A 25994-nucleotide genomic window follows, 5' to 3' on the forward strand; every position below is an offset into this window, starting at 1 on the left:
TCAGCGCAAATCCATGCCATGAACTCAATAAAATATTACTTTCTCCGTTTCATAATTCTCGTCGAAATATTACATGTATCCAGACACCTTTTAAGAATAGATACATTTATTTTTGAGCAAATTTGAGACAAGAATTATGAAACGGAGGGAGTGGTATACTGATTAAAACCGTGCTTTTTTGCGAAAGGAGTAAAACCGTGGTTGACAAGAAAGAATCAAGTTGGTAGCGCATGCATGCGTCGAAGCAGGAACAAACATCCGGCCGAACGCAACGCAGAGCAAACTCGGTCATATATCCAATTCAAAAACTGGGTCAGCTCCAAAGATGTCAACCTGTTGCCGGGTCTTTACACTCCCAATGAACGATGGTGAGTAATTAAACTAGTACTAGATGAATAACTTGTACGGGTGCAGTAGGTCGTGAACAAACAAATCACAATCTAATACGGTAGCCTAATGATATTCTTGTCCAGAAGGAGCGGTCAAATTAATTAGTAACCCTGAGGAGTTGGAGTCATGGACATCCAGAAGGAGGAGTCCACCCAGGCACCCCAGCACGTTGGGGTGCATATATATTCTGATGCCACGTGATTACATGTCGCACTCTCATCCTCCTGGGCCTTTTATCAAGACGGAATTCTTTGAATATGTTCGAGTTTAGAAGTGGTCTAATTAAACCCCATCATGGCTGACAAGAACCGTTACTTGGGAAGAGGTTTTGGTGCTAATTAATCAGGCTGCAGGAAGCGTGTTGTGTTTGCGCAGAATGAACCGGTCAGCGCGCGCGTCAGCTATATATATAAATTTCACCCGGGTCGCCTTCGTCTCGTGATCTCGTCCCACCAAAAAATTCTGCAAATCCCCTTCTCCTGGGTACTGAGAGTGCCGGTGTGACTGAGCTCCAAATCCAAACCACCGTCCACTGGAACCTTTGGGTCCGTCCGGCGATGCAGATGGCCGCAGTGGCGCGCAGCTGCGTTTCCACACCGCCCAACCTGAAGGCGTTTCCATCGGCTGCGAGGAGCTGCGTGCGGCCCCGGCGCCGGCTCTCCTTGGCTGCCCGCGCGGTGGCCGCCGATTCTGCGAGGGCAGCCAAGGAGCTCACCTTCCTCCAGCTGGTGGCGGCGCACGGCGCCGAGGCGTTCGAGGAAGGCTTCCTCGCCAACCTCGCAGCCTTCACCCCGGTTGGTACCGCGTTTCGGCGGCTGCCGGTCACCGCCGGGAGCATCCCGCAGTCCATCGACGCCGAGTTGGACCCGGACGGCATGGCGGACGCCTTGCGGATACGCAACGGCGTAGCCGAGACGTGCCCGTCGAGGTCAAGTGGGGCGGAGCGCCCTGCTCTTCTCTGCGTGTTTCTGGCTCAGTTCTTCGTGCGCTCAGCGGCCGGCCTCCTGGTCCACTCCGACGACGGCCACTGCCTCCAGACGACTTGTTTAACGCCCCGCATCAAGTACTCGTACTCGGCGGCCGACGGCGGGACAAGATCGGCCGAGGCCGAGATCCCGCCCCACGTGGCCTTCACCGGGAATTACATCCTCGTTCCTGACAACCTCGACAACAACAAGGAGAACCCGTCCGGATTCGTCGTGCTGCCGAGCCATCCGACCAGATGGCGTGGGCCAAGGAGGTTGTGGGTGGACGCGCCGGCCTTCCACCTCTGGAACGCGTGGGAGGAGCCGGAGACCAAGGAGCTGGTGGTGATCGGCTCCTCCATGACCGCTGCCTCCAATTCCACATCTCCCGCTGGGGCTGGGCATGACAGCGCGCTCACCGAGATCCGCATCAACACCGTCACCGGGGAGTCAACGCGGCGCGCCATACTGGTCCTGGCGACGTCGGCTTCGGCATCGGACCGGGTGCTCGGCACGGTCAACTCCAGCCTCCTGGGCCAAAAGACGCAGTACGCCTACCTGGCCGTGCCGTCTGGCTTCGCCAAGCTCGACCTTGCCACGGGTGACATCCTCACCAGGGTCGGGTACGGCGAGGGCTGGATCGGTGGCGAGCCCTGCTTCGTGCCAGTCTCGTCGCCCCGCGGCGAGGACGACGGCTACGTCCTTTGGTTGGTGCACGCCGGCACGTCGGAGCTGCTCCTCGTCAGCGCCGCCGACATGCGCCTGCAGGCAGCCATCCGTCTGCCGTCCTCGCATGGCTCCTCCTGCTCCTTCACAGCCAGTGGCGTCGTCCGGGGCATCAAAAGCGCGTGGCACCGGGCCTTCGTGGTGCATGAGGCCTTCACGGCCTTCTTCTCCCGGCTGGCCCGCGACATCACCGAGCATGGTCCGCTCCCGACGCTGCTCAAGCTCGCGTGGCGCGGCACCATGTCCAACCTGGGCTACCTGGTGGCCAGGCCGGCGTTGGTCTGCCTCGCCGCGTACGACGCTGAGGGACGCAAGCTGTCGCTGCTCCTCGCTGTCATGCTGTCCAACGACGGTGGCCAGGACGCCGTCTTCCGCCTCGCCGTGCCCAAGAAGCCCGTCTGCACACTGCTCCCGCTCTTCTTTGCCATGTCGGAGCTCCGCGTCGACATCACCAGGGTCACCGATGCACGCGCCGTGTTGCTGCTGATGCTCGCCACCGGACTGAAGGTGGCAGCGGTGGCATGCGTGGCGGTGGCGTTCCGGATGTTTGGGTAAGAATTGGGAGCGTAGAATGGACAACTCGATCGGGGAGGTGGTCTTCACAGAATAATCGGGCCGGTTTTCTTTGGCCACCTAGACTCTGACGGTGGTCAGATCTGCTGCCAACTAGTAGTTCCAATCCCACATTTTATTCAAGTTTTTTACATACTTAACTAGCACATGCTGTGGTCATGTAATTTTGTTTCTTGGAGTTCCTTCATATTTTGCTCAAGCAATTACAAAGACATTGTGGGATGCGGCGTTTTAAAGTTTGGGCTTTCACTGAGCCTCAAATTCAAAGCCTTTGAAAATGATGTTTTTCAATTTTGGAAATATTGTACATGCATATATAGATTTGATCTACATGTATGCAGGTTTTTAAGAAGAGATAATTGTACATGTCAACAACAAAAAACAGACAAATTTATGGAAGTTTATAGCGAGCAGTACATGTTGCTTAAGGCAGAACTTTGTGGCCTCTACTTTCTTGTTCAGAACTGTAATATGCACTACCTGGGACTCTGTTTAGAGCCTTTATGTACAATTTTGCGACTGCCTGGTTTCATAATATATGGAAACGGGGCTTAGGCCCCCTGTCAATCTAAAAAATAAACGCATTTCTCGATGAAGCTTTACAAATATGTGATACACATCCATATGTATACTAGTTTTCAGAATGTGTAGAAACATTGATTTTTTTTTCTCTCCATATTTATTGAAAAATATGGGCTTCCCGGAGCCTGGGATTGAAAAAGGACCTTCTAGATCAACATAGGGCAACATAACTTCCTTTTCCATTTCTATAAAATAAAACCAGGCAAAGAGATCAATTTTTGCAATTGTTCATCTCTTTGGTTGGTGCCAAGCATATTTTCTACATATTGTTTGGTGTTACGCAGATTTTCCCTCCATATTAGATGTGTTTGTTTCCAATCAATAATAACATAACTAAGGGATAGAAAGGAAAGCCTTCGGATCCTGACTGGATGGTAGATTTTATAAGCTAGAGCCTGTATACAGTAACAACATAACTGTAGAGGATCTGATTTCATGCATCAGCTCACCAAGTACCAGCTTTTATCACTTGCTTTCTGGAAGGAGCAGTTCCCACTACAAATGTCCCATCATTTGACATGTTTCTTTTCAGATTGAGAAGGAAATTCAGCCAAACAGAGTGATCTGATGGTTAAACGGATGCATACCTGACTTGCTTTCTGAATCCAGACGTTTCTTTCACATTGGAACATCCATCACTGACAAATTTCTTTCAGACTAAGAATGGGAAATTCAGTCAAATAGAGATGATCTGATGAGTAAGAGAGCTAGAGTATTCAGAGGTGTCGCAGCCAGTGATAAATAGGGCAGTCTGATATGTCACAGCCATAGAACAATGTCAATTCATTGAGACTAAATTTATTTTATTTATTTCTCTACTAGCAATCAAGAAAGAAAAAAGAAAGAAAAGTGTATCAAACTAAAAGCTCAAACTACAATTACTTTAGGCTGCAGAACTCCTTTGATCGGTAGATAAGGGGTAACTATGCAACGGATCTAACCAATTGGTCACCATTATATCATGCTCAAACATTCTTCAACTTTGCTTCCTCCCTGTCTATCTCTTCCAGCACGCTCCACAGCTTGGGGTCTGCATAGTCCTTGACAATCAATGCGGCTCCAGCCTCCTGCAGGGATTTCTCTGGGTTCCTTGTCAACACAGCGATGACCGGCACTCCTGCGGCAACGCCTGCACGTGTCCCTGAAGCGGAATCCTGCATCAAGAGTGTGTATTATTAGTACGACGTATCTGCAAATCCAATAAGATTTCAGATGGCAAATTCAACAGTGTAGCTTACCTCAAAGATACAGGTGTGTGCTGCGGACGCTCCAAGCTCCTTGAGGGCTTTCAGGTACGGGAAGGGGGCAGGTTTCGGCTTCTCGCATTCGCCTCCGACTATCACGGCCTGGAAGAAGTCTGACAGACCAAGAAGTTTGATCATGAGCTCTGCGTTAATCCTGGGGGCATTGGTTACTGCGGCGCACTTGTAGCCATGATCTTTGACCCACTGCACCACTTTGCCAAGGCCATTTACTGGTTCCAATCGCTCAATTGCCAAACTGAACCAAGATAACAGCTATAAATTTCCAGCGTGCAAAGTTATACTGACACCAACTAGTGATTCTCAAAAGCAATTAAACAAAGGGATCCAACTCGCATATGTATTTACCTTCTGTATTTGGTTTCCTTGTCCTCTAGGAATTTCAGTCCCTTCTCAAGGGGCCAGTCTGGGAACAAATTCTGAGCAGCTTCAACATCGCTCCTTCCAGCAATATTATTTATGAAGAACTCCTCGTCTATCGGCACACCGTTGTTGTACCCGATCTGTTCACATCCATTATTAGCTCCCTCAGCTAGATAGTGAAACTAATAAAGGGTAAAGGACGTAGAGCTTAAAACTCCATACCGCAAGAAGCATTTCTTGGAAAGCGACATGATGAAGAGGGTCTGAATCACACAGGGTGCCATCAATGTCAAATAGAACTGCCTCAACCGGAACCGTTGCTGCGAGAGAACTGCAAGGAATTGAAAGTAGATACAGTTCAGCATTTACAATATTTTCTTCATGGTGAATGGTAAAATCAGAACATACAAACGATTGACTTGAATGCTGTCCATGGCAACTCAACACTGACAATCCAGAAAATATATGTTTTCTTTGTCTTTTTTACATATATATCGAGCGATGCATGTGGCAGTCTTCCTGTACTTTTAGTTATTTGTTTCACAGATGGCAAGAAAAGTAGGACAACCAAGTTTCTAAAGGTATTGCCAAATTACAGAAAATTCCAAAAGTACTTGTACGAAGTGATCTGGAAACACATGCTCCCTCTGTCCCGAATTAACTGACGGATTCGCACACGTCAGTTAATTCGGGATGGAGGGAGTGATGCATGCAGACATTTAACAAGATGACTGGGTTAGAATAAAGATTTAGAATTAACGAGAAAGCACGGCTCCTATCCAAGAAAATCAAGATATGAACACTCGTGCTACCATTATTCTGGAGATTTGAGAGAAGACGGAAAAAGATGAGGAAGATCCTCAAGGACCAGCAGCTTAAGCCCGCCCCTGATAGGGAATGCAACACAGAATCCTCACAGCCCTAAACTAACCCCAGGCGAATTCTCACAGCCCCTGATGCGCGAACCGACAATGATCGATCTCCGCCACTGCCCCCCTATGCGTTGCCGGCCGGGTAAAAAAAAAAAGAAGAATCGATCTGCCCTCCCGTGCCCCATGGCGGATTTGATCGGGGAAACAAGAAGGAGAAGGAGATGGAAGAGCTTTGTATTGTAGTAACTGTAAGTACAGTACAGTTGTTACCTGAGGACGCCATTGGTGGTCACCATGGTGAGAATCGATCGATCCCAGCTGCTGCGTGCGTGCTCGCTCTTGTTGTGGAGGAGAGGGATTCTCGCCGCAGATGGATGGATGAATGGCTGGCTAGCTTCACTCCCGAGTAATGAATCTCTGGCCTTCTTATAGGATCGATCCGCGGGCTTCTGGAGACTGGAGTTGGATCCGATCCCCCCTGATTTCCTGGGTTGGCCTTGGCCCTTGTCTTCTGGCTTCTGCTGCGGTGCGGTCCAGCGCTACTAGGAGAGAGAGAGAAAGAGACAAAAATCGAGCCTTGACCTACACATAACAGATTAGCAGTTGTAGACAACGTACCAAAAAAGAACTCTTTTTTACTCCCCACATTTCGATCTACTGAATAATCACCACCGTCCACCGGGGCGCTCACATTTTTTCTGGCGTATAACAACTCGGCAAATGCTCCGTTAGGATTGGTGCCAGTGCCATTAAAATGCCCCAGGTTCTTCTGCTTCCAATCACTCTGCAGTTTTATTGGTAATAACAACGTTTACAGTTTCCTTCGCCTTCTGATCATAATGCCTTTCCCACATCTGCATCCCAGACAGGCGCCATTCTTGAAGACAAATTAATAACGATGTATCACAAGGATTAAACGCTATGGCAAATAATAGTAGCAGCCGATCCTATCAGTCAGCACACCATCTTTGATCGTCCATTACCCAGAGCTGGACCTGGGGACACCTTCATTGACTTTGGAATTTGATTTCTTTTGGGTTCGATGGGTTCGATTGCTTGCTCTGTCACGTTTTCTCGGCTTTGTTTCTGCAATATTGGTCCTGGCATGAGATAAATACCGATAGGAACTTGATGCTCTCCAGTATCAGCATAAACATGGCGTAATCTTCGTGTGTGACATCGCTATACTCGGAGTGAAACAGTACCCGATCTCCTTAATTTGATGGTCGGTCGCACAGAACTGCTCAGAGGCTTCCTTCCCTGCATTTGGGCAGCTTCATGTGCACGCTCATCTCACCCAGCATTGACAGCATCACGTCATCCCGTGGAACTGTGATGCCGTCTTCAGTAGCAGGACGGGGCTCTGATTCGCTCGATCCTATGAGGCTCAAACCCACGTATTTTTCAGCCCCATTCTCCTTCATCACCTCCCTTACTTTCTCGACGTCGCCCCATCTCCCTTCTGAGGCATAAATGTTTGAGAGGAGCAAGTATGGGCCGAACTCTGCTGGCTTCATTTCAATCAGTTTCTTCCCGACAAACTCTCCAAGCTTGTAATTGTTCTGCGTTTGAGAGGCTGACATCATGATGCCCCACAATGCTGGGGACGCCTTCCCTTGCAAATTCTGGATGAGGTTCTCTGAGTCTTTGAGAAGTCCAGCACGGCCAAGGAGGTCCATCATACATCCAAAATGCTCAGCCTTAGGCTCAAAACCGTAGAACCTGACCATCCTATCGAAGCACCACCAGCCTTCAAGCACCAAGCCACCGTGAGCACAGGAGCTCAACACACAGATGAAAGTCGTCTCATTTGGCCTAGGCCCACTCTTCTCCATCTCCAGGAACAACTCAAGAGCCTTCTCACTCTGCCCATGCAGCCCATAACCAATGATCATCGAGTTCCACGACGGTACACTCCTTTCACTCATCGAATCGAAGATCTCCCTCGCGGTCTCCATCGCCCCACACTTGGCATACATCGTCAGCAGCGCAGTAAGCAGAAGAACATCCGGCACAAGCCTATCCCACCTCTCTCGGACCAAACCATGCACCCACTTCCCCCTCTCAAGATCGCCCAGGCTCCCGCAAGCCGTCAGGACGCTCACGAACGTCTTCTCGTTCGGCACGCTAACCCCCACGGCCATCATCGCGTCAAACAGCCTCAGACACTCGCGCCAGTCCTTCCGCCGCGCGTACAGCGCCAGGACGACGTTCCAGGACGCGGCGCTCCTCCTCGGCATGCCATCGAACATGGCCCACGCCATCACGACGTCCCCGGCCTGCGCGTACCCGTCGAGCATCGAGTTCCACGACACGACGTCCCTCTCCGGCATCGCGTCGAACACCGCCCTGGCGCTCGCCATGTCCGCCCCGCCGCGGGCGTACCCCGCAAGCATCGTGTTCCAGGTGACCACGTCCCTCTCGGGCATCTCGTCGAACAGCCGCCCAGCGCCGGCCATGTCCCCCACGGCGGCATAGCTGGACAGCATGGAGTTGTAGGAGACGAGGTCCCGGTGTGGCATTTGGTCGAACAGGCGGCGGGCGGAAGGGAGCAGGCCGGAGCGGAGGCAGGCGCGCAGGAGGGTGTTCCAGGTGACGGTGTCCGGGCGGGGGATGTCGGCGATGAGGCGGCGCGCGGAGGAAGCGGCGCCGAGGGAGAGGTAGATAGAGAGGAGGGAGTTGGCGAGGCGGAGGTCGGCCGGGAGGTGGCCGGCGCGGACGGCGAGCGCGTGGAGCGCGGTGGCGGCCGGGAGGGAGAGAGCCGCACCCGCGCGGCTGTGGCGGCCGGAGGAGAGGAGGAGGAGCAGCGTGAGGTGGTCGAAGGGGAGGACGCGGAGGAGGTGGCTGTGGGGGAGGTGTGGGAGGAGGGAGTTGAGGAGGCGGGAGGCGAGGGCCCGGTGGGAGGAGGAGAGGCCGGAGGTGAGGACGAGGGACAGGGCCTGCAGGAGGAGTCGCCGCGGGGAGGCCTGCCCGGCCGCGAGACGGAGCCGCGAGAGCAGGGCAGGGTCCGTGTAGGTCGCCGGCGGCGGCGAGCGGCGGCGTGGTGCCGAGGAAGGCATCGGAGACGGTGGCCGAAATGGGCTTTCCTCTCCTCTCGCGGGGGAAGTTTGGTTCGTTTGGTTTACGGCTTTGGCGGGCAGTTTGACACTTTGACTCCGAGGAGGCGTACTCTGCGGAAATACGCGAACTGCGAGTGAAGGCGGGATCTGGAGAACCAAATGTACTATGTGGGAAAGCTATGGAGAAAACGTACAGCAGCAGAGCATGACATTTTCGAAGGAAGAACAGAGTCTAAAACTAACCACACGAAATTACTCAAACTTATGCGGCTAGCTGCGAGTACAATATTCTGCTCAGATTTTACAGTACATAACTGAATGATCTAGGTCTGATTCTGAGCCAAATCAAGTATATATAGGGCGAACCCATGAACACGTGTAACTTGATTACAACTTGCTGTGCCCATAGATGTTACTGAAGATGATCAGCAGGCAGAAAACTTCAGGAATCAAGACCATACATTGCACACTGTTTAGCTGAAACCCATCCTGGCCACTGCACTAGTAATGATTTTTTTTTTGAACTGGAAACACTGGCATTGATCTGGTTAGTAGCAACATGTGCTGATGAATAACAGGTGCATGCTACAGTATACTAGAGGAAAAGAGCTTTCCTGGTACAACTACAGGCACCAAATGGCCTCAGGCCTATGCTTCGAAAAGCAGGAAAATTTTAAATGAATCCTGAAAATTATGGTGCCGTTGAGTTATTACATTTTACAACTGCTAGCTCCCCGGTCTCTCCATGGCGTCGACCTCAGCTAACAGTCCCAGTTCCTCAGATTCTACTTTCTCAAGGACTTAAGTTCGGAGTTGACAACAATTCTGCACCCAAAATTGCTCCGTACATATAAATTAGCTAGAAACTGTGGTAAGCAAAAAGGTGGCTGTGGAAGGCTACATGGTCGCGGTTCACCATCCCTAGAGCTCATCATTCGTGCTGCTCATATATTTGCATGTAGGCTTCTGAGAGAGCTACCATCTGCGGAAGGGTCTCGGTGACATGGAGATCCTGCATCTCGTACCTGAGGTAGAAGGATTCTCAAAATGATTGACCAGGTTCCAACATGAGGGTCAGAAATATACATGCTGTGGATGAGATAAAGAACACATACCACGCCTCTTCTGATTTCCGCTGCACAAATACTCTGTAACATCCTTCACCCGGTTTGCCATCGTGTACAATGTTGGCTATGAGATCATACTTTGAACGTAGCTTCTCCTTTTCCTTTGGCTTAGGTAATGGAATGTAATCCTTCAATTCCAAGTTCTTCACAGGAAAATTTACTGTTACATGAAACATCGAAAGCTCTTAAAGTTGGCAGGTATCAAGGCACTCTGAATAGGCATATTCAAGTCCATATTCAATCAAGAAAACAGGAAACTTACCTAGAGTAGGGTTTTTCTCTACAAAGAAGTTGTTTTTGGTAAACCGCCGCATGTGAAGGATCATATACTTTGGAAGTCGAATGACTCGATACCTCATCCGAGCAATGGATGGTCGCACAACCTCTGTAACTGCCTCACCATCGAACTTCTTCAGTATATTAAACAGTGGCACCTGAAGACCATGCAAGCTTCTAAGTTCGAGTATACCAATTACCAAGATACACTGATAAAGAGAACTAAAACATAATACTTCCATGTAAAAAGCAATGTCAAGATTCTATGCGGTTCCTTCAGTAAGTAGTGTAAATATATTTCTCCAGTGAATGTGGACCTAGATTCACACTATATGCAAACAGTCATGTGAAGTTGTGAAGAATAGGTGCTGAAGTTGCCTCAGTTGTTTAATCTGCCATCTGCTTGGACATACACCCATGCAAATGACAGGATGGTAATAGCGAGATGAAGTTGCAAGACTAGTCTGTACTACTTAACAACAAGTGTAATACCTTAAGCCGAATAAGAAAATAAGTAGAAAATAGGCTTACTGTCAGGCAAAATTTGAAGCTCTAAGCAGCAAGACATGACAAAAGAAAAGTAGTCTTAATATAAGTTAAGGGCCCAAAAACAAAACAAGATCTCAGTCTAGCAGTTTAGCCAATGGAATCGGAGTCTTGCTGATATATGAATATATCATTTAGAACGCGTTATCTTACTAGTTTATTGCACGTATTACATGTAAAACTTGAGGTGTGCCATGCAATTCTAGCAAATGACATAGATGACTGGGAAAACAAACCTGTGGAATAATATTTTTCTCCATGGCATCTTTGAAAAGAGGTGGCGGTGGTAGGTCAAGACCGAGCATCAAGAATGGAACCCTGGACGTTTCAGTGACCATACCGTCACTTGTTGTTTCAACCTGTGAACTTGACTCGCCATTCTGCTCATCACCCACTATATGCTTCCTGTGAATTTCTTTAACAACTTCAAGTTCACCCTGCCAAAAACAATATTTTAATGTAACCAGATAGTTAACACAAGTTCTATCAATTAAGCTGTTGATACTTAAAAAACTAACCTGAAAGCAATCATATATGATGCTTCTGTTTTTCCTCTTTGAACTTCTTAGTTTTGCATGCAGTGTGTTTAAGAGCCATGACATAAATTCCACTGGATCAGATTGTACACCAATCTGAAACTTCTTCTCACTGGCCTTCATAACTGCTTGAAGGAACTCATGTGGACTAACTTGGCCCTTGAAGTTCCTAGCATGCCAAATCTTGCGAGTTAGTTCTCCAAATCGATGAACCAGTGGGGATTTGCTGTGCTGGTAATTTTCTGGTATGAGAAAGAAATTTCTCAAAGGAGTAATTCTCATTAATGACTGTATTGTGACATTCACAAAGTCAGTCTCCTTAATGTTGTTCAGACCAACCTGCAAATGTAATCATAAAGGTGATTAATAAAATACGTTAAAGAACATCAATAATAACTCTCAAGTCCCAATCGCCCAAATGCTTGCAGGTTTCCATCTACATTCAAGTGAAAAAAAGATAATCTAAGGCATGGCCTCGCGTCACATTGTGGCATTCATATAACACAACTGGTGGGAAATCAGAACTAAAAAATGCCCATGACCAAGTGGTGACCTATTCTATTCAATTCCAAAATATTTATGGCTTCCATTAGCATCGTTATCACTTCTTTTAGAAAGTGATTTCCTTGTGCAATTGGGAAAGCCTCACTAAACAGAAAAATTATTAGAATGAGCAAAATATTCCTCTAACTGAGATCATTACAGCACATAACAACACAGCAACGGAAAACAAGCCTTTCAGAGTTTCACAGACACATACCATTCCAGGTAGATAATTGGAGCCATCCAGAGCTCTTGACCACTGCTTGTTCTTGTCAAGATTTAGAACCTGCTCTCTCGCGAACCTACCAAAACCATACCAATCAGTAAGATGCAAAACTGATTAATGAAGTCAACAAAGGCAACAATTGATACAGTCGGAAGTGATGGAAAATCACCTTGGATTAAGAACATGTCGAATATCTTCAAGCGATGGATCATTTATCTCATATCCATCAGGAAGACAGTAAACTCTCTCAGTTTGAAGGTTAATGAACACATGGTGACCTGCCTCAAGGCTGTGGGTATACGCATGTGATTTCAAGCCTCTTCCTTGGTAATACTTTCCACAGACTAGGCATGCATACACATTCAAATTTGATAAGGAGATTGAGCAGAACTTCTCAAAGTCAAAATCAAGGACCTACAAAGCAGGACAAAATATAATAAGGCATCAACAACCATGAGAGTATGCAGAGTGGCAACCAAAATTTTTGCGCCCTCCCACCTCCAAAAAAAAAAAGAGTAGACGGCATATATGCGTAAAGAGTAGAGCACGTACCTGCACAGAGGATCATCTCATTCTAGGGATTCAATTATAATAAACGGTATATGTTGGACATCATTAGTGATCTACCAGGGGTTTGTAGGTTGTATATATAACAATACTCACCAGAGGGCTATGCCCAGACAGCATTTCACAGTTTTAAACTCCTAGGACATCAAGGAAATAGGCAGGCTTAGAAAAACAATAAGTACTTGTGAAGTCAGTCCTACAAGATTTTAAATGCAGAAAACACCAGGGGTTTTCAGAGGTTTGCTGTACTGAATTAGGAAACAGCGACCATAGTGGGGTGAAATCATGAACCACCAACAACAAAACTGTGCCCACAGAATTCTCTGTGATATGTCCATCTTCATTCTTGTAGCACATACAGATTGTTACTAGTATACCAATACCGGCTACATTTCTGCTTGCAATGAACAAGCTCGCCCATACGGCAAATCTATTAGAACCCACTGTGAAAGCACTAACAAGTTAAATGCATAGATGCTAACTTCCAGCTAAACATTTCTACATGTTCTTCAGCTGGATAAAGTCGCACAATACAGCGTCTAATACTTGAACTACTGTAAGCACATTCGATACTAGATCTCAGGTAATTCCTCGAGCTATTATGAAACAAAGCCACCAGGTTTAGACCAATCCTACACCCATCAAACCGCAAGGTGACTGAACCAACATCCAAAATGGCAGCATTAGAACATATACCTGTCGATTCACGGTGTCCAGGTAAGGGCAGTCCCGGCGCAGCTCGACCTGCCTCGGCCTTCTCTCGGGAGCCCTCCTCTCGTCCTCTTCCTCCTCCTCCTCGTCGTCGTCATCCTCCGCCTCCTTCTCACGGGGCCGCCCATTCGCGTGGCCCCCCTCTTCCTCCTCCTCCTCCTCGTAGCTGGCGAGCCCCAGCAGCGACTCCTCGGCACGCGGGCGCTTCTCGGCCGCGGCACCGTCCACGTCGGCCGCATCCCCCTCCTCCTCCTCGCGCTCGCGCTTCCGCGTCGGGGATGGCTGCTCGTCCGCGCCCATCGCCGCCGGCGATCACCGAAACCCTAGCTTCCGCCGGTTTAGGAGTGGAGCGCGAGCGAGAGGTTTTTGTGGGGACTTCTGGAGACGGTGTTCGATCTTCGATGTGGCTCTTGCAATTGTTGCAAATGCAGACTTTGCAGGTTAACCCCTGATGTGGTCTATAATTTCAATAGTGCTCCAAGGATGAGTTCAAGAGAATAACTATTTCAAAGTTCCCTACAACTAGCATGGAAAAATTCGTTGCAAAAAATAATTTGAAAGTGAGGAAAAAGATATGACTGTATATTGATATAGAAAGAGCAAAATAAAAAAAATACAAACTTGAGACTAGCAAGGGGTTTTTCATCTTTGATTCGTTGGAGAAGCACAAGAATAAGGTGGAGAATAACTAGCACCCAAAACCTCTTGGGCATCTACCACAAAGATAAAACCAAAAAACATACTTGTGACATTGGTGTTAAAATATATTTACAAGATTTTATTTTCTCTTCCAAAGTTCTTCAAGACATTTTGTCTGTTGAGTAGTTATAAACCCACCTTAATAGAGGGAAAGAGAGCCTAGTTTCATAATCTCGAATGTAGCAGCGGCTCATATCCATTCTCTTTCTGGTAACCAAGTGTTCGTCTTATGCAAATTTTACTCATGCAAAAGAGAACTCGACAGAGAGTACATAAACAAAATGAAAACCAATATAAAATGCGTGTGCATTCTCAGACAATACCATCATTAATGATCTTATTACTGTCGTTTGACGTAAGCAATAAATTCAACACATTCTTACCGGCCGGTAATCACATCATAGTACAGTTTTATGGGACGAGGAGTTTCTGTGCATGGTTTTCTCTTTATTTTTACTTTGCAGGGGTAAGAAAGAACTGTAACGTGTAAATAGACAGATTTCAAGGGTCTTCACGCTCCAAAATTCCGTGCCTGCATTTTGGGCCCCACCAGTCATACAGAGACCATTTCGTGACTAGTGTCTAAGAAGCCGCTTCGCTCCGTCAGAAACAAATCCAGCCAAGCCTTCGTCCGGTGGCGCGCGGCGATCACCGACCCCCCCTTAGATCTGACGCCAGATCCAACCTCGGCGCGGCGGGGAGCGAGCGAGCGAGCTTCCCGGCCATGGAGTGGGCCACGGTGCAGCACCTGGATCTGCGCCACGCCGGCGGCCGCCGCGGGGGGAACTCCCCCGCCCGCCCGCTGCAGCCGCACGCCGCCGCCTTCCGCGCCTCCCAGGCCATCGTCGCCGTCGCCATCGGCACCCACGTCATCGGTAACCACGCGCCCGCCCCTCTTACGCCTATCCCCACAGTTTGCTTCGGAGTTGCTAGCTATAGGATCAGTTGTGTATGCTGCTTCTGCTGATCTTTTGAGCTGGATGGCACTCCAATTGGACTAATTCAGGCCATGGAAATGGGTTCCTAGTTCGGAATTCTAGGCTCCTGAGAAGCTTAGCTAGCGCGTGTGAGCTTCAGCAGTTACCTGTCCGACACCGCTTCGAAATTTCGGCCCAGCACACGCAGAGTTCACCTCTCGCAAGGAGTTTCATGAACCTGCAGTAACGGATTGTGTAGTTCACAGATCACTTGCCTGTGCCAAAACCAATGTTTCAAGCAGTCCAACATTTTGTGTTGTGGGCCTGAAATGATGCAGTGGGTGTCTGAGTTGAGCAGCAGTACTAGGTAGCCACAGTTATCTTTGGAGTAATAGCTACCCTGTGTCTTTGGATGTTCCCAAAAGATACCATCATTAGAATTAGGTTAGTTATTGTCGTATCCTGCTCGCACCTCTGCAGAGTTGCATTATTCTTGGGATGTTACAGTTCTTCTATACACTTCTTTTGTTGAGGACATCCTTTTTTGTGTTATTTGGCCTGTAAGTGTTACATCAGGCTCTTATTAAACGTCCAATCTTCTATTTTCTTTGCAGAATTCGATGCTTTGACGGGAAGCAAGATAGCTTTGGTTGACCTTGGAGCTCGTGTTGTTCGTATGGCGTATAGCCCTACTGCTAGCCATGTCATCATTGCTATTCTCGAGGTTTGTTTCAATGCCTAATTGTGCTGGAAGAAGTTACCTGATCCTCCTAGAACTGCCGATAAATTTATGTTATAGCAAAATAGTTGCCGAATATTTTCAGTACCATGGGTAAAGTCGCAATGGTTCAATCATTTCACTAGATGTGTTGTCTAGCTTTTTATCTTCCATTAGTGTTACAAATATTACTTTCTAGCAAGTTCTGAATCCACATAATTCTATGATTTAGTTAGCAGTGTACTTTTTCTAGGATGCTGTGATTATGCTAATATCTCACACAAGCTCTGTTCGTCTATGTATATCTTGTTCTGTAGGATGCTACAATCAGATCTTGCGATTTCGCGACCGAGCAGACGCTCGTGCTGCATTCGCCTGAGAAAAAAACAGACCATGTTTCAATAGACACAGAAGTTCATCTTGCATTGACTCCTCTCGAACCTATAGTCTTTTTCGGTTTTCACAAAAGAATGAGTGTGACAGGTCATTCTCTTCACTTAGAGGTCTCTGAGTTTCATTTTATTATTATTTTTTCAGTGTTAACTGTAATGATTTTTGGTCTCTTCTAGTTGTTGGGACTGTTGAAGGTGGGAGGCCACCAACAAAAATAAAGACTGATCTTAAGAAGCCTGTTGTGAACCTGGCTTGCCATCCCCGCCTTCCTGTGTTTGTAAGTAAATTATCCCTACTTTCTTCTAGTTTGCTGATTGCACAAAGAGATAATTGTTGTGTCTTCTTCCGTTTTTGCATCTTCACATACAAACTTATTGTTTCAGTATGTAGCTTATGCTGAAGGCTTGGTACGCGCCTACAACGTCCATACATATGCTGTTCACTACACGTTACAACGTAAGATGCTTTTCTTTTGTTTTCATGTATTTTAGCACATTTAGTCACCAGTAGGTTTCTTAAATTTGTTCATTGTTTCAGTTCCGGTTGACAGTACAATTAAGCTCATGGGAGCTGGTGCTTTTGGATTCCATCCGACCTTAGAGTGGGTATTTATTGGTGATAGAGGGGGCACTCTCCTGGCATGGGATGTATCGACCGAAAGACCAAATATGATCGGGATGTAAGTATGATTTACATTTACCTTATATACAGTTGAGATTGGAGGAGTATCATCCTTTGTCCCATGCTTCTTTCTTCCAGTATGCAGTACTAATTTTACCTTTGCTACACACCCACTTCCAGTATGCGGTACCCCTCTTCTTTTATGACGTCAGGGTTTCTTTTGATTTATGTGCTGCTAGCCTTATATGTATGGTTCAAAGTTTTAGTGCGTCCTCTGACCCATTGGATAACACTTGCGTTCGTATCTAATTAATGTTATCTTTCCAGATAGGTTCAATTTAAACTTCCATATTTCCAATTCCTTGACATAGATTTCATTAGGAAAAGTAGACTGACATGTTCTTAGCCCAGTTGGTCCTCCCAGATTCTCCATGCACTTTGCTGTTATTGGATGGCATGTTGTTCTGTCTGCTTAAGATGCTTTCAGATCTGCAGTTTATTGCTTATTATTTCGTTTTGCATATTCATCTCTCTGTCATCTTTTAATCTGATTGTTGCCTTTGTTTTCATTAGTACGCAGGCTGGCTCCCAGCCTATCACATCTGTTTCTTGGCTTCCTACACTAAAGCTCCTTGTTACCATTTCAAAGGATGGGACACTTCAAGTATGGAAGACACGAGTTATAATTAACGCTAACAGACAACCTATGGAAACTCATTTCTTTGAGCGCGCAGGTTAGTTTTGTCCTCCTTAGTCCTTACTGCTTATACTTTTCCTCTCGAGCTGCCTTTTTTATCCTTTATTATACTTCGGGTTTCGGTTGTTCTGGTGCATGATTATTGTTCAATATGGGTGATCATAAACATTTGTTTTAGGGTAGTAGGATACTAGCTCTTAAGATATTTTATTATTCTTGTATGTTGATCAAAGAATCTTGATAATTTTATTCATGAACTGTGCCCATATTTAGTCTTGGAACCTCTTTATTCTTTTTCGCCTTTTGACAATGAGCTATACGGTCTTTTTTTCTTGTTGACTCTGCAGCTATTGAAACAATGGATATCACGAAGATACTCACTCTTCAAGGAGGAGAAGCTGTGTACCCGTTACCCCGAATTAAGAACTTGGCAGTCCATCCTAAGTTCAATTTGGCTGCAGTGATTTTTGCAGTTAGGCCACACTAAATGAACCCCATAGCTGCAATACTTTAGACCATGAGTTTCAGAAACATTTTTTTTATGGATCTGCAGGATATGTCAGCGACAGAAGCTGCAAAGAACAAGGCCGCATACACAAGGGAAGGAAGGAGGCAACTTTTTGCTGTACTTCAAGGAGCTAGGGGATCAACTGGTAAGCATATTGACGTGTTTTCTTCTCCTTTTTTGCTAGTAATTCAACGTTGCTACTTAGTTAAATGCGTCCCCTTGGTTGGAAATGTAGGAAAATATTTATTTTAGTTTACCTGGTTTCAACTGGTTAAAATACCACCACCACCCTTCTCCCCCCTTGCTTTTGACTTGTTAGTTGTTACTGCATCATCAACACATGTCATGATAAACTGTTAGAATTTGGAGCAGCTATGCACTAAAATCTATTCTGGTATGACAGCTAGTGTTCTAAAGGAGAAACTCTCAGCCCTTGGTTCATCCGGAATTTTAGCAGAGCACCAACTCCAGGCTCAGCTTCAAGAGCAGCACTTAAAGGGGTACAGTTTTGCATTTCTTATATAAATTGTTGAAGCAGCATTTTAAAATTCTGGTTTTTAGGTCTCGAAATCAATTAACTATGCTACCATACTTTCTTGATTGCATGCAGCATTTATTGATGATTTGATTTCACTTGTTTTTCTCTTGTCAGCCAGAGCAAGCTTACTATTTCAGATATTGCAAGGAAGGCGTTCCTTCATAGTGTACGTGCCTCTTTTTGTTAGCTTTGCAAGTTGCACTATGTATTTGTTGTAGCAATTTAGGTTGCATCAGACCTAAAAAGAAATGTACAGTGTTTCCACAATAACAAACCAACATCCCCTGTGAAAGTTTTGATCCCAAAAGAAAGTGGGTTTTAGCCTATGTTGATTCTGTCATGCCGCATCCGGCAGTGCTCTCACATTCTGGAATGGGCTCCTAGCATTGGAGTTTGCTTGCTTGCATAGTTGTATCAGCAAGGCTTTCTATTTCAGCCTTTTCTTTATATACTATCTTTATCTTATCAAGTTTAACCCGTATCATTGGTTAATTCTACCAACTCGGTTGATATGTGTGCCTGTATGTTGTTACAAACTTCTTAACTCGCGTGCGAACAATTTGTGCAGCATTTCATGGAAGGACATGCTAAAAGTGGCCCAATCACTCGTTTACCCCTTGTTACAATTTCAGATTCTAGCAACCTCTTGAGAGATGTTCCTGTCTGTCAGGTAACGCTATAACAATTGATATTTTCGCGTACTTAGTCTTCTTTAACCTCTAACCGATTTCCTACTTTTGCAACTCCAGCCATTCCATCTGGAGTTGAATTTCTTCAACCAGGAGAACCGTGTGGTTCAGTATCCAGTTAGAGCTTTCTATTTGGATGGATTTAACCTAATGGCCCATAACCTATCATCTGGATCTGATAATCTCTATAAGAAGCTTTACTCTACGGTATTTATTGCCCAGCGGTGCAACTATTTCTTTTTTATTTTGTTCATTCCCTTTTTTGTAATTTTTCATGCACCCTGTTCTCAGGTTCCCTCAAATATGGAGTGCCACCCCAAGTATATTTCGTACAGTCCAAAGCAGCATATGTTTCTAGTTGTGTTTGAATTAAGTGGTACGACTGGAGTGGTGCATGAAGTTGTTCTTTACTGGGAGCAGACTGATCTACAGACAGTTAACACCAAAGGAAATTCAATAAGAGGTTTCCCTCTAGGCCTCTATGAGATGCATCCTACTACTCTATCTATTGCCTACTTAGGACATTTCTACCTGATTAGCTGACCACTGTTAAATGATTCTCTTTCTTAGGTCGAGATGCAACATTTTTGGGTCCAGATGATAATCAATATGCTATTCTGGAGGAAGACAGAACTAGCCTGAATCTGTATAATCTCAAAGCAGTAGCCACGAAGGAAGCTCTTGAAAATAATGCTGCTGTGCTTGAAGAAAACACATTTGCCGAAAATCCTACTGCCAATCCAACGCAAAAGCAAGGTCCTGTGCAGTTTACCTTTGAATCCGAGGTTGATCGCATATTTTCCTCTCCTCTAGGTAAGCTTGGTTGAACGTTATCCTGTCAACTTGCTACTCCTGCTTCTTTTCAACAAAAAGAATGGGATGATATATAGGGTTTACCTACTTGGAAAATTATTTTAGTAGAACTTTGGTGAACTGTTACTGACTAAGGCGTTGCTCCTTGTAGAATCGTCCTTGTTGTATGTGATCTCGGGAAAGCATATTGGACTGGCGAAGCTCCTGACTGGATATAGGTTATCTACAGATAATGGGCTATCTGTTACCACAAAAACTGATGGGAAGAAGTTTATCAAGTTGAAGCCAAATGAGACTGTTCTTCAGGTGATTGATTGTACTCCCAGGTTCAATAACCAATCTTCCAAACAAAATTAATGGTCATGTGGTTCATAAAACTATGTCTACATTTTCCTAACTCTTGGATGGGTTGCATAAAAATTCTTTAGAACTTATTTGGTGCAACTGATTTTCGAACAAAATATTATAGTTCAGCTGCACTTGCATTTGCATGCTATTGATGCTTGCTTTGACACCAATTACACAGTCGATTTGTAAATATATGCAAGGAAACATGTTCTTGTGTTTGAACATTACTTCCACACGAGACACTAGTAGCTAGCATTACTATTGCTGACAGATATGGTTCATGTAGATGCATATAGCGTATATTATGTAATGTCTTGATAATTTTATGCCAAGAAAACCTTGGGATGCAAGATTGCTATAGGGAAATATCTGGGGTTTAAAACTCGCTTGAATCTATCATCCAGTTTCACCACCAGAATCATAGCACAGAATTACTTCACTGCATTTGACCTCCATACTCTTAACCAATTTAATCTACAATGCAGGTTCACTGGCAAACCACTTTAAGAGGCCCTGTTGCCGGAATATTGACAAACCAGAGGGTACTAATTGCTTCTGCTGATCTTGATATACTGTCAAGCAGCTCAACAAAATTTGATCGTGGTCTTCCATCAATATCCTTTCATCATTCTCGTTTTCTGATACTCTTCCTTCCTATGTTGTTACCAAAACTTGGATAGCTTTTCTCCTTGGCTGTACCAAATTGTTATCATATTTTGTTGAGCACTTAACCACTTCATACTATCGTTCGATGTTATGGGTTGGACCAGCACTTATCTTTTCAAGTGCAACTGCAATAAGTATGCTTGGATGGGACAGCAAAGTTCGATCAATCCTTTCCACAAGCTTCCCTCGTTCTGGTAACAGTTGCTCCCAGATCATTTTTTGGTTATGATGATAAGTTACTTTTTTTCCATTTCAAATAACCAACCCAGCTTTAATGTTATGTTCCCTGTTTTGTCACCATGCTCCATGCTATTGATTCTATTGTTCCTTGTTATTTCGATGAGTTTGTACTGGACTAAACCATATGGCACCTTTATGCCTGCAGTGTTGCTCGGTGCCTTGAACGACCGACTGCTGCTTGTGAATCCAACAGATATAAATCCAAGACAGAAGAAGGGTGTGGAAATAAGGAGCTGCCTAGTTGGTCTTCTTGAACCCCTTCTTATTGGATTTGCTACCATGCAGCAACACTTTGCGCAAAAAATTGATCTTTCAGAAGTGCTATACCAAATAACATCGAGGTATTGTTTTTGCTTGATTGCTCTAGTCACTTTTCAATAAACAAGTGGGTTAGCATTTAGCACTCATGCACTTTCATGTGGTTGTTTGTTTATGTTATATGTTGTCTGTTTGATCAATGCAACCTTCTCGTATTTTAGTATTTTGGCTATACGGCCATGCTTTAACCATTCATGTTTTTATTCCCTGCAGGTTTGATAGTCTGCGTGTCACACCAAAGTCCCTGGACATATTATCCAAAGGACCCCCTGTTTGTGGAGACCTTGCTGTGTCATTATCTCAAGCAGGCCCTCAGTTTACACAAGTGAGCTTAATCTCCACCTTCATTTGTATCATTTCATTTCTTCTCTTTTGTTGAGCTAATACTTCCTCGCATTTTTTGCTAGATCATGCGCTGCAGTTACGCAATCAAAGCTCTCCGGTTCTCTGCTGCTTTATCAATTTTGAAAGATGAGTTCCTGCGGTCCAGAGATTATCCTCAATGCCCTCCTACTTCTCATCTGTTCCAGCGTTTCCGAGAGTTAGGCTACGCATGCATTAAGTACGGTCAGCTATCATCTCTACTTGATCCACACAAAAATAGCATCTCCAATCATATTATCCGGTTTCAAAGATGCCATCACTTCTACAGCAATTTTCCGTTGTATTTTTGGACTCTAGACATGCTCTAAAGGTTTCGAACTTTCAGAATAGATGTGCACCACCCTCAAAACCTTTGCTGAATTGATTCTTGATTTTGTGTTCTGTTACCCAGGGTAACATTTTATCCCAATCAAGTACTGGTAGACACTAGAGGTTATCCTGAACTTGAACTTCAAAGCGTTGCCCTTAAATACCTCTGGGAAAAAAAAATACTGTTTTGTACAAAGTGCTAATCTTGTTTTGTTTCTTTATTTCTAATTTCCTAGTCATGGGAATCTCTCTACTGCTGTACTATTGCTAAACGGGATGCACTGTTACAAGGTTCAGTGTATAAATGTTTTGTACATTAATTTTCCAGGTACGGTCAGTTTGACAGTGCAAAAGAAACATTTGAGGTTATTGCAGATCACGAGAGCATGCTGGATCTGTTTATATGTCACTTGAACCCTAGCGCCCTGCGACGCCTTGCGCAGAAGTTGGAGGAATCTGGAACAGATCCTGAGCTGAGACGTTATCTTGAAAGAATACTGAGAGTTCGTTCAACTGGATGGACGCAAGGTGTCTTTGCCAATTTTGCTGCTGAAAGTATGGTGCCTAAAGGACCGGAATGGGCAGGAGGGAACTGGGAGATCAAAACACCTACCAGCATGAAGAGTATACCTCAGTGGGAGCTTGCAGGAGAGGTCATGCCCTACATGAAAACAACTGATGCTGCTATCCCATCAGTTATTGCAGATCATATTGGTGTTTACTTGGGTGTGATGAAGGGCCGGGGTAATGTAGTGGAAGTAAGTGAAAAGAGCTTGGTTAAAGCTATAGCAGCAGCTAGTAGTGGCAATGCGCAACCGGCACCTTCAGAATTGGCAGGTAAAAACAAAGTAAATGCTGCTGGTGATTCAGTTGGTGATAGTCTGGCCAGGCAGCTCGGTGTGCAAATAGCTTCTGCGGATGAACAGGCAAAAGCAGCAGAGGAGTTTAAAAAGACTCTGTATGGTGTTGTTGACGATGGAAGCAGTGACGAGGATGAGGCTACGTCGAAGAGTAAAAAGATACACATCAGAATACGTGATAAGCCAGCTGCACCAGCTATTGATGTTAACAAACTGAAAGAGGCCACTAAACAGCTAGGTTTGGTGGCTCCTCCAATCAGTAGGACACGATCATTGTCAGGAACACCACAAGAATTTAATCAGCCTGCTGGTCCAGCAACACCTGGTGCTCCAACAATGCCAAGTGGTGCAGTTGATTTCTTTGGAACTAATACTATGGTGGCAACACAAGCACCTGCTGGTGCCATGGGTCCGGTAATTTCAGGCATGGGGGTGACAGCTGGACCTATTCCCGAGAACTTCTTCCAGAACACCATTCCATCTCAGCAACTTGCAGCTGCACTGCCTCCTCCAGGATTAATCCTGTCAAGAATGGCTCAACCTGGTCCTGGAATAAATGTAGCCAGACCAGTGGTACCTAACCAAAACATGATGGGCAATGTTGGTCTTCCAGATGGCGGGGTGCCGCCACAGGCACCACGGCACAACCAGTTTCCTCAGCAACAAGGCATTCCTATGAACCCAGTTGGCCTACCTGATGGTGGTGTACCCCCACAGAGCCAGGCTCTTCCTATACAGCAACAAGGCTTTCAACCTGTCGTTCCTACTGTGTCGCAACCAATTGATCTCAGCGCTCTCGAGGGTCCAGGATCGGCAAGGCAAGCTCCTCAACCCCCAGCACCCACTGCTGTCCGTCCTGGCCAGGTACTACATTTTCATTGCAGAAAAAATGCGATGGAGTTTGCATATTTTACTAGCTTCCATTGACACCCTTATCTATGATTTTAGGTTCCGCGTGGTGCTCCTGCTGCAGAATGCTACAGGATGGGTCTTGCTCATCTTGAGCAGAATCAGCTTACCGATGCACTTTCTTGCTTGGATGAAGCATTCTTGGCCCTTGCGAAGGACCAGTCACGGGAAGCTGACATCAAAGCACAGGCCACCATTTGCGCACAGTACAAGATCGCGGTAGCATTGCTACAGGTATTACCAATTTCCCATTTGGCCAGCCTGCGTTGAACTTGAACTGGTGCTGTTGCTTAGTTTCCGTGAATTCGCTGCAGGAAATTGCCCGGCTGCAAAGAGTCCAGGGAGCTGGTACTCTGAGCGCGAAGGAGGAGATGGGCAGGCTGTCTCGCCACCTCGCCTCCCTGCCCATCCAAGCCAAGCACCGGATCAACTGCATCAGAACCGCCATCAAGCGCAACATGGAGGTCCAGAACTTCGCCTACGCCAAGCAGATGCTGGACCTCCTCTACTCCAAGGCGCCCCCGACGAAGCAGGACGAGCTCAAGAGCCTGATCGACATGTGCGTCCAGAGGGGCCTGACGAACAAGTCCATCGACCCCTTCGAGGACCCCTCGCAGTTCTGTGCCGTCACACTGAGCCGCCTCTCCACCATCGGCCATGACGTCTGCGACCTCTGCGGCGCCAAGTTCTCCGCCCTCTCTGCCCCAGGCTGCGTGGTCTGCGGCATGGGGAGTATCAAGAGATCCGACGCCCTCGCCGGCGCCGGCCCTGTAGCTTCACCGTTCGGCTAAACTTGTTTACGGTTTCCTCGCCCCTCTGATTTTGTATCTATTAGTGTGCAGTTCAACATTCTTTGCATTCGCTTGTTGTAGCCATTGTTGTAGTCAAGCCTTGGAGGTGTAGTTCGTTTGGAGTGCCTGAGCCACTGCTACCATTTTGGTCAGATTATTCCATGTAATTTTACAAAGAGACAAGAGTAGAGGGTTTGCACTAGCTAGACTAGCAGCGATGTACGTAATATGCCTTCCTAGCGTGCATTTCCAAAGTTCCAATTCTAATACGATGATCTCCTGTGTTTCAACGTTAATTTTGAGTTAAAGCTGAAAGGCAAATCTCTGAGGAGTGAAGACCACCGCTCGGTGTGCCTCAGGTAGTGCTTTAACTGTTGGATTTTTTTTTCCTTGTGAAATGCCGCTGGCACGGTCCAAATCAGTCCTCGAAGTTCCAATTTACCTGTTTGGGTCTACGAACTTGCAATATAAGTCCACATACGGTCCTTGTACGATATGACCCTGTATTCTGATACTGATAGATTGGACCCACTCTGCAGAACTAGGGGATGACTCGCACAGTCAGTGTTCATGTTTTGATGCAAACGAATGTGCGGTTTTGATCGTCAGGTTGCTCGTAGTGTGTTGCAACCTTTAGTCCTGGTACAGAAGAAGAGTAGATAGAGAGAGAAAAAAGATGCTTGATCGGTGTTGTGATGATATGTTTAACCTGCTCTGTGAATTTGATCTTTGTAGTAAAGGGGGAAATCGTTGGGCAAAGCAGGTATTATTATTACACGATGGAGCTCTTTCATGTGTACAAGAAGTGTCATTGCACATCGATCTCAGGAACGCAGCTACCATTGCTAGAGAATAATATTGCAACAGATATATATAAGTTGATGTAAACCACAGCCGAATCAAATCCATTCCAAGAGTGTGCAAGAAGACAAAAATGGCTGTTGATTACGTAATTAACACCCTTTGGGGATTATAAAAAGAGATTTAAAAAAGAGTTGCACTGCGTACATACATGTAAAACCCATCCATCATTTCTCTATTTACTAAGTGTTGTTGTTCTCGACAACAATTAGAGTAAGGGGTGCCAAAATTCGGTGACACAAGTACGAGTATAAGAGTAGTGCGTGTACGTCGGTCTTATAGCGAAAGTCGCCGTACACTTGGACAAGTTGACACGTCGATATTTTTTGAATAGGTTCAGTTGACATTGCAGGTGGGACTTAGTCCTATGTTAGGAGAGGCTTCGAGGGGG

The 25994-nt window shown here is 45.9% G+C and overlaps 4 protein-coding genes across 4 annotated transcripts; 1 reads left to right on the forward strand and 3 right to left on the reverse strand.

Annotated features, from left to right (window-relative positions):
* Positions 1 to 3931: 3931 nt before the first annotated feature.
* LOC100841874 (haloacid dehalogenase-like hydrolase domain-containing protein Sgpp) lies at positions 3932 to 6472 on the reverse strand. The gene is made up of 5 exons (XM_003557205.4): positions 6004 to 6472; positions 5084 to 5192; positions 4847 to 5001; positions 4475 to 4736; positions 3932 to 4390 (listed from the first exon to the last, which is right to left on the reverse strand). Exons 1-5 carry the CDS (start codon positions 6027 to 6029, stop codon positions 4202 to 4204), a joined length of 741 nt encoding a protein of 246 aa, XP_003557253.1. The 5' UTR covers positions 6030 to 6472; the 3' UTR covers positions 3932 to 4201.
* A 136-nt stretch (positions 6473 to 6608) lies between these two features.
* On the reverse strand, positions 6609 to 8838 carry LOC100835598 (pentatricopeptide repeat-containing protein At4g02750). The gene has a single exon (XM_003561175.4). The coding sequence runs from the start codon at positions 8790 to 8792 to the stop codon at positions 6978 to 6980; it is 1815 nt and encodes a 604-aa protein (XP_003561223.1). The 5' UTR covers positions 8793 to 8838; the 3' UTR covers positions 6609 to 6977.
* A 426-nt stretch (positions 8839 to 9264) lies between these two features.
* LOC100842673 (U4/U6.U5 tri-snRNP-associated protein 2) lies at positions 9265 to 13721 on the reverse strand. The gene is made up of 8 exons (XM_003557208.4): positions 13310 to 13721; positions 12216 to 12460; positions 12038 to 12122; positions 11260 to 11616; positions 10978 to 11178; positions 10182 to 10353; positions 9908 to 10079; positions 9265 to 9817 (listed from the first exon to the last, which is right to left on the reverse strand). Exons 1-8 carry the CDS (start codon positions 13622 to 13624, stop codon positions 9724 to 9726), a joined length of 1641 nt encoding a protein of 546 aa, XP_003557256.1. The 5' UTR covers positions 13625 to 13721; the 3' UTR covers positions 9265 to 9723.
* A 919-nt stretch (positions 13722 to 14640) lies between these two features.
* On the forward strand, positions 14641 to 25057 carry LOC100842166. Its single transcript, XM_003557207.4, has 24 exons — positions 14641 to 14898; positions 15555 to 15664; positions 15976 to 16141; positions 16228 to 16328; positions 16435 to 16507; positions 16589 to 16730; positions 17246 to 17406; positions 17717 to 17841; positions 17923 to 18022; positions 18281 to 18377; positions 18530 to 18581; positions 18984 to 19085; positions 19165 to 19311; positions 19396 to 19567; positions 19675 to 19917; positions 20069 to 20223; positions 20751 to 20879; positions 21008 to 21125; positions 21317 to 21512; positions 21703 to 21814; positions 21897 to 22051; positions 22511 to 23906; positions 23991 to 24185; positions 24266 to 25057. Exons 1-24 carry the CDS (start codon positions 14748 to 14750, stop codon positions 24740 to 24742), a joined length of 4875 nt encoding a protein of 1624 aa, XP_003557255.1. The 5' UTR covers positions 14641 to 14747; the 3' UTR covers positions 24743 to 25057.
* Positions 25058 to 25994: the final 937 nt, after the last annotated feature.

This window comes from Brachypodium distachyon, chromosome 1 (genome assembly GCF_000005505.3).
Source record: "Brachypodium distachyon strain Bd21 chromosome 1, Brachypodium_distachyon_v3.0, whole genome shotgun sequence".
Classification (NCBI taxonomy): domain Eukaryota; kingdom Viridiplantae; phylum Streptophyta; class Magnoliopsida; order Poales; family Poaceae; genus Brachypodium; species Brachypodium distachyon.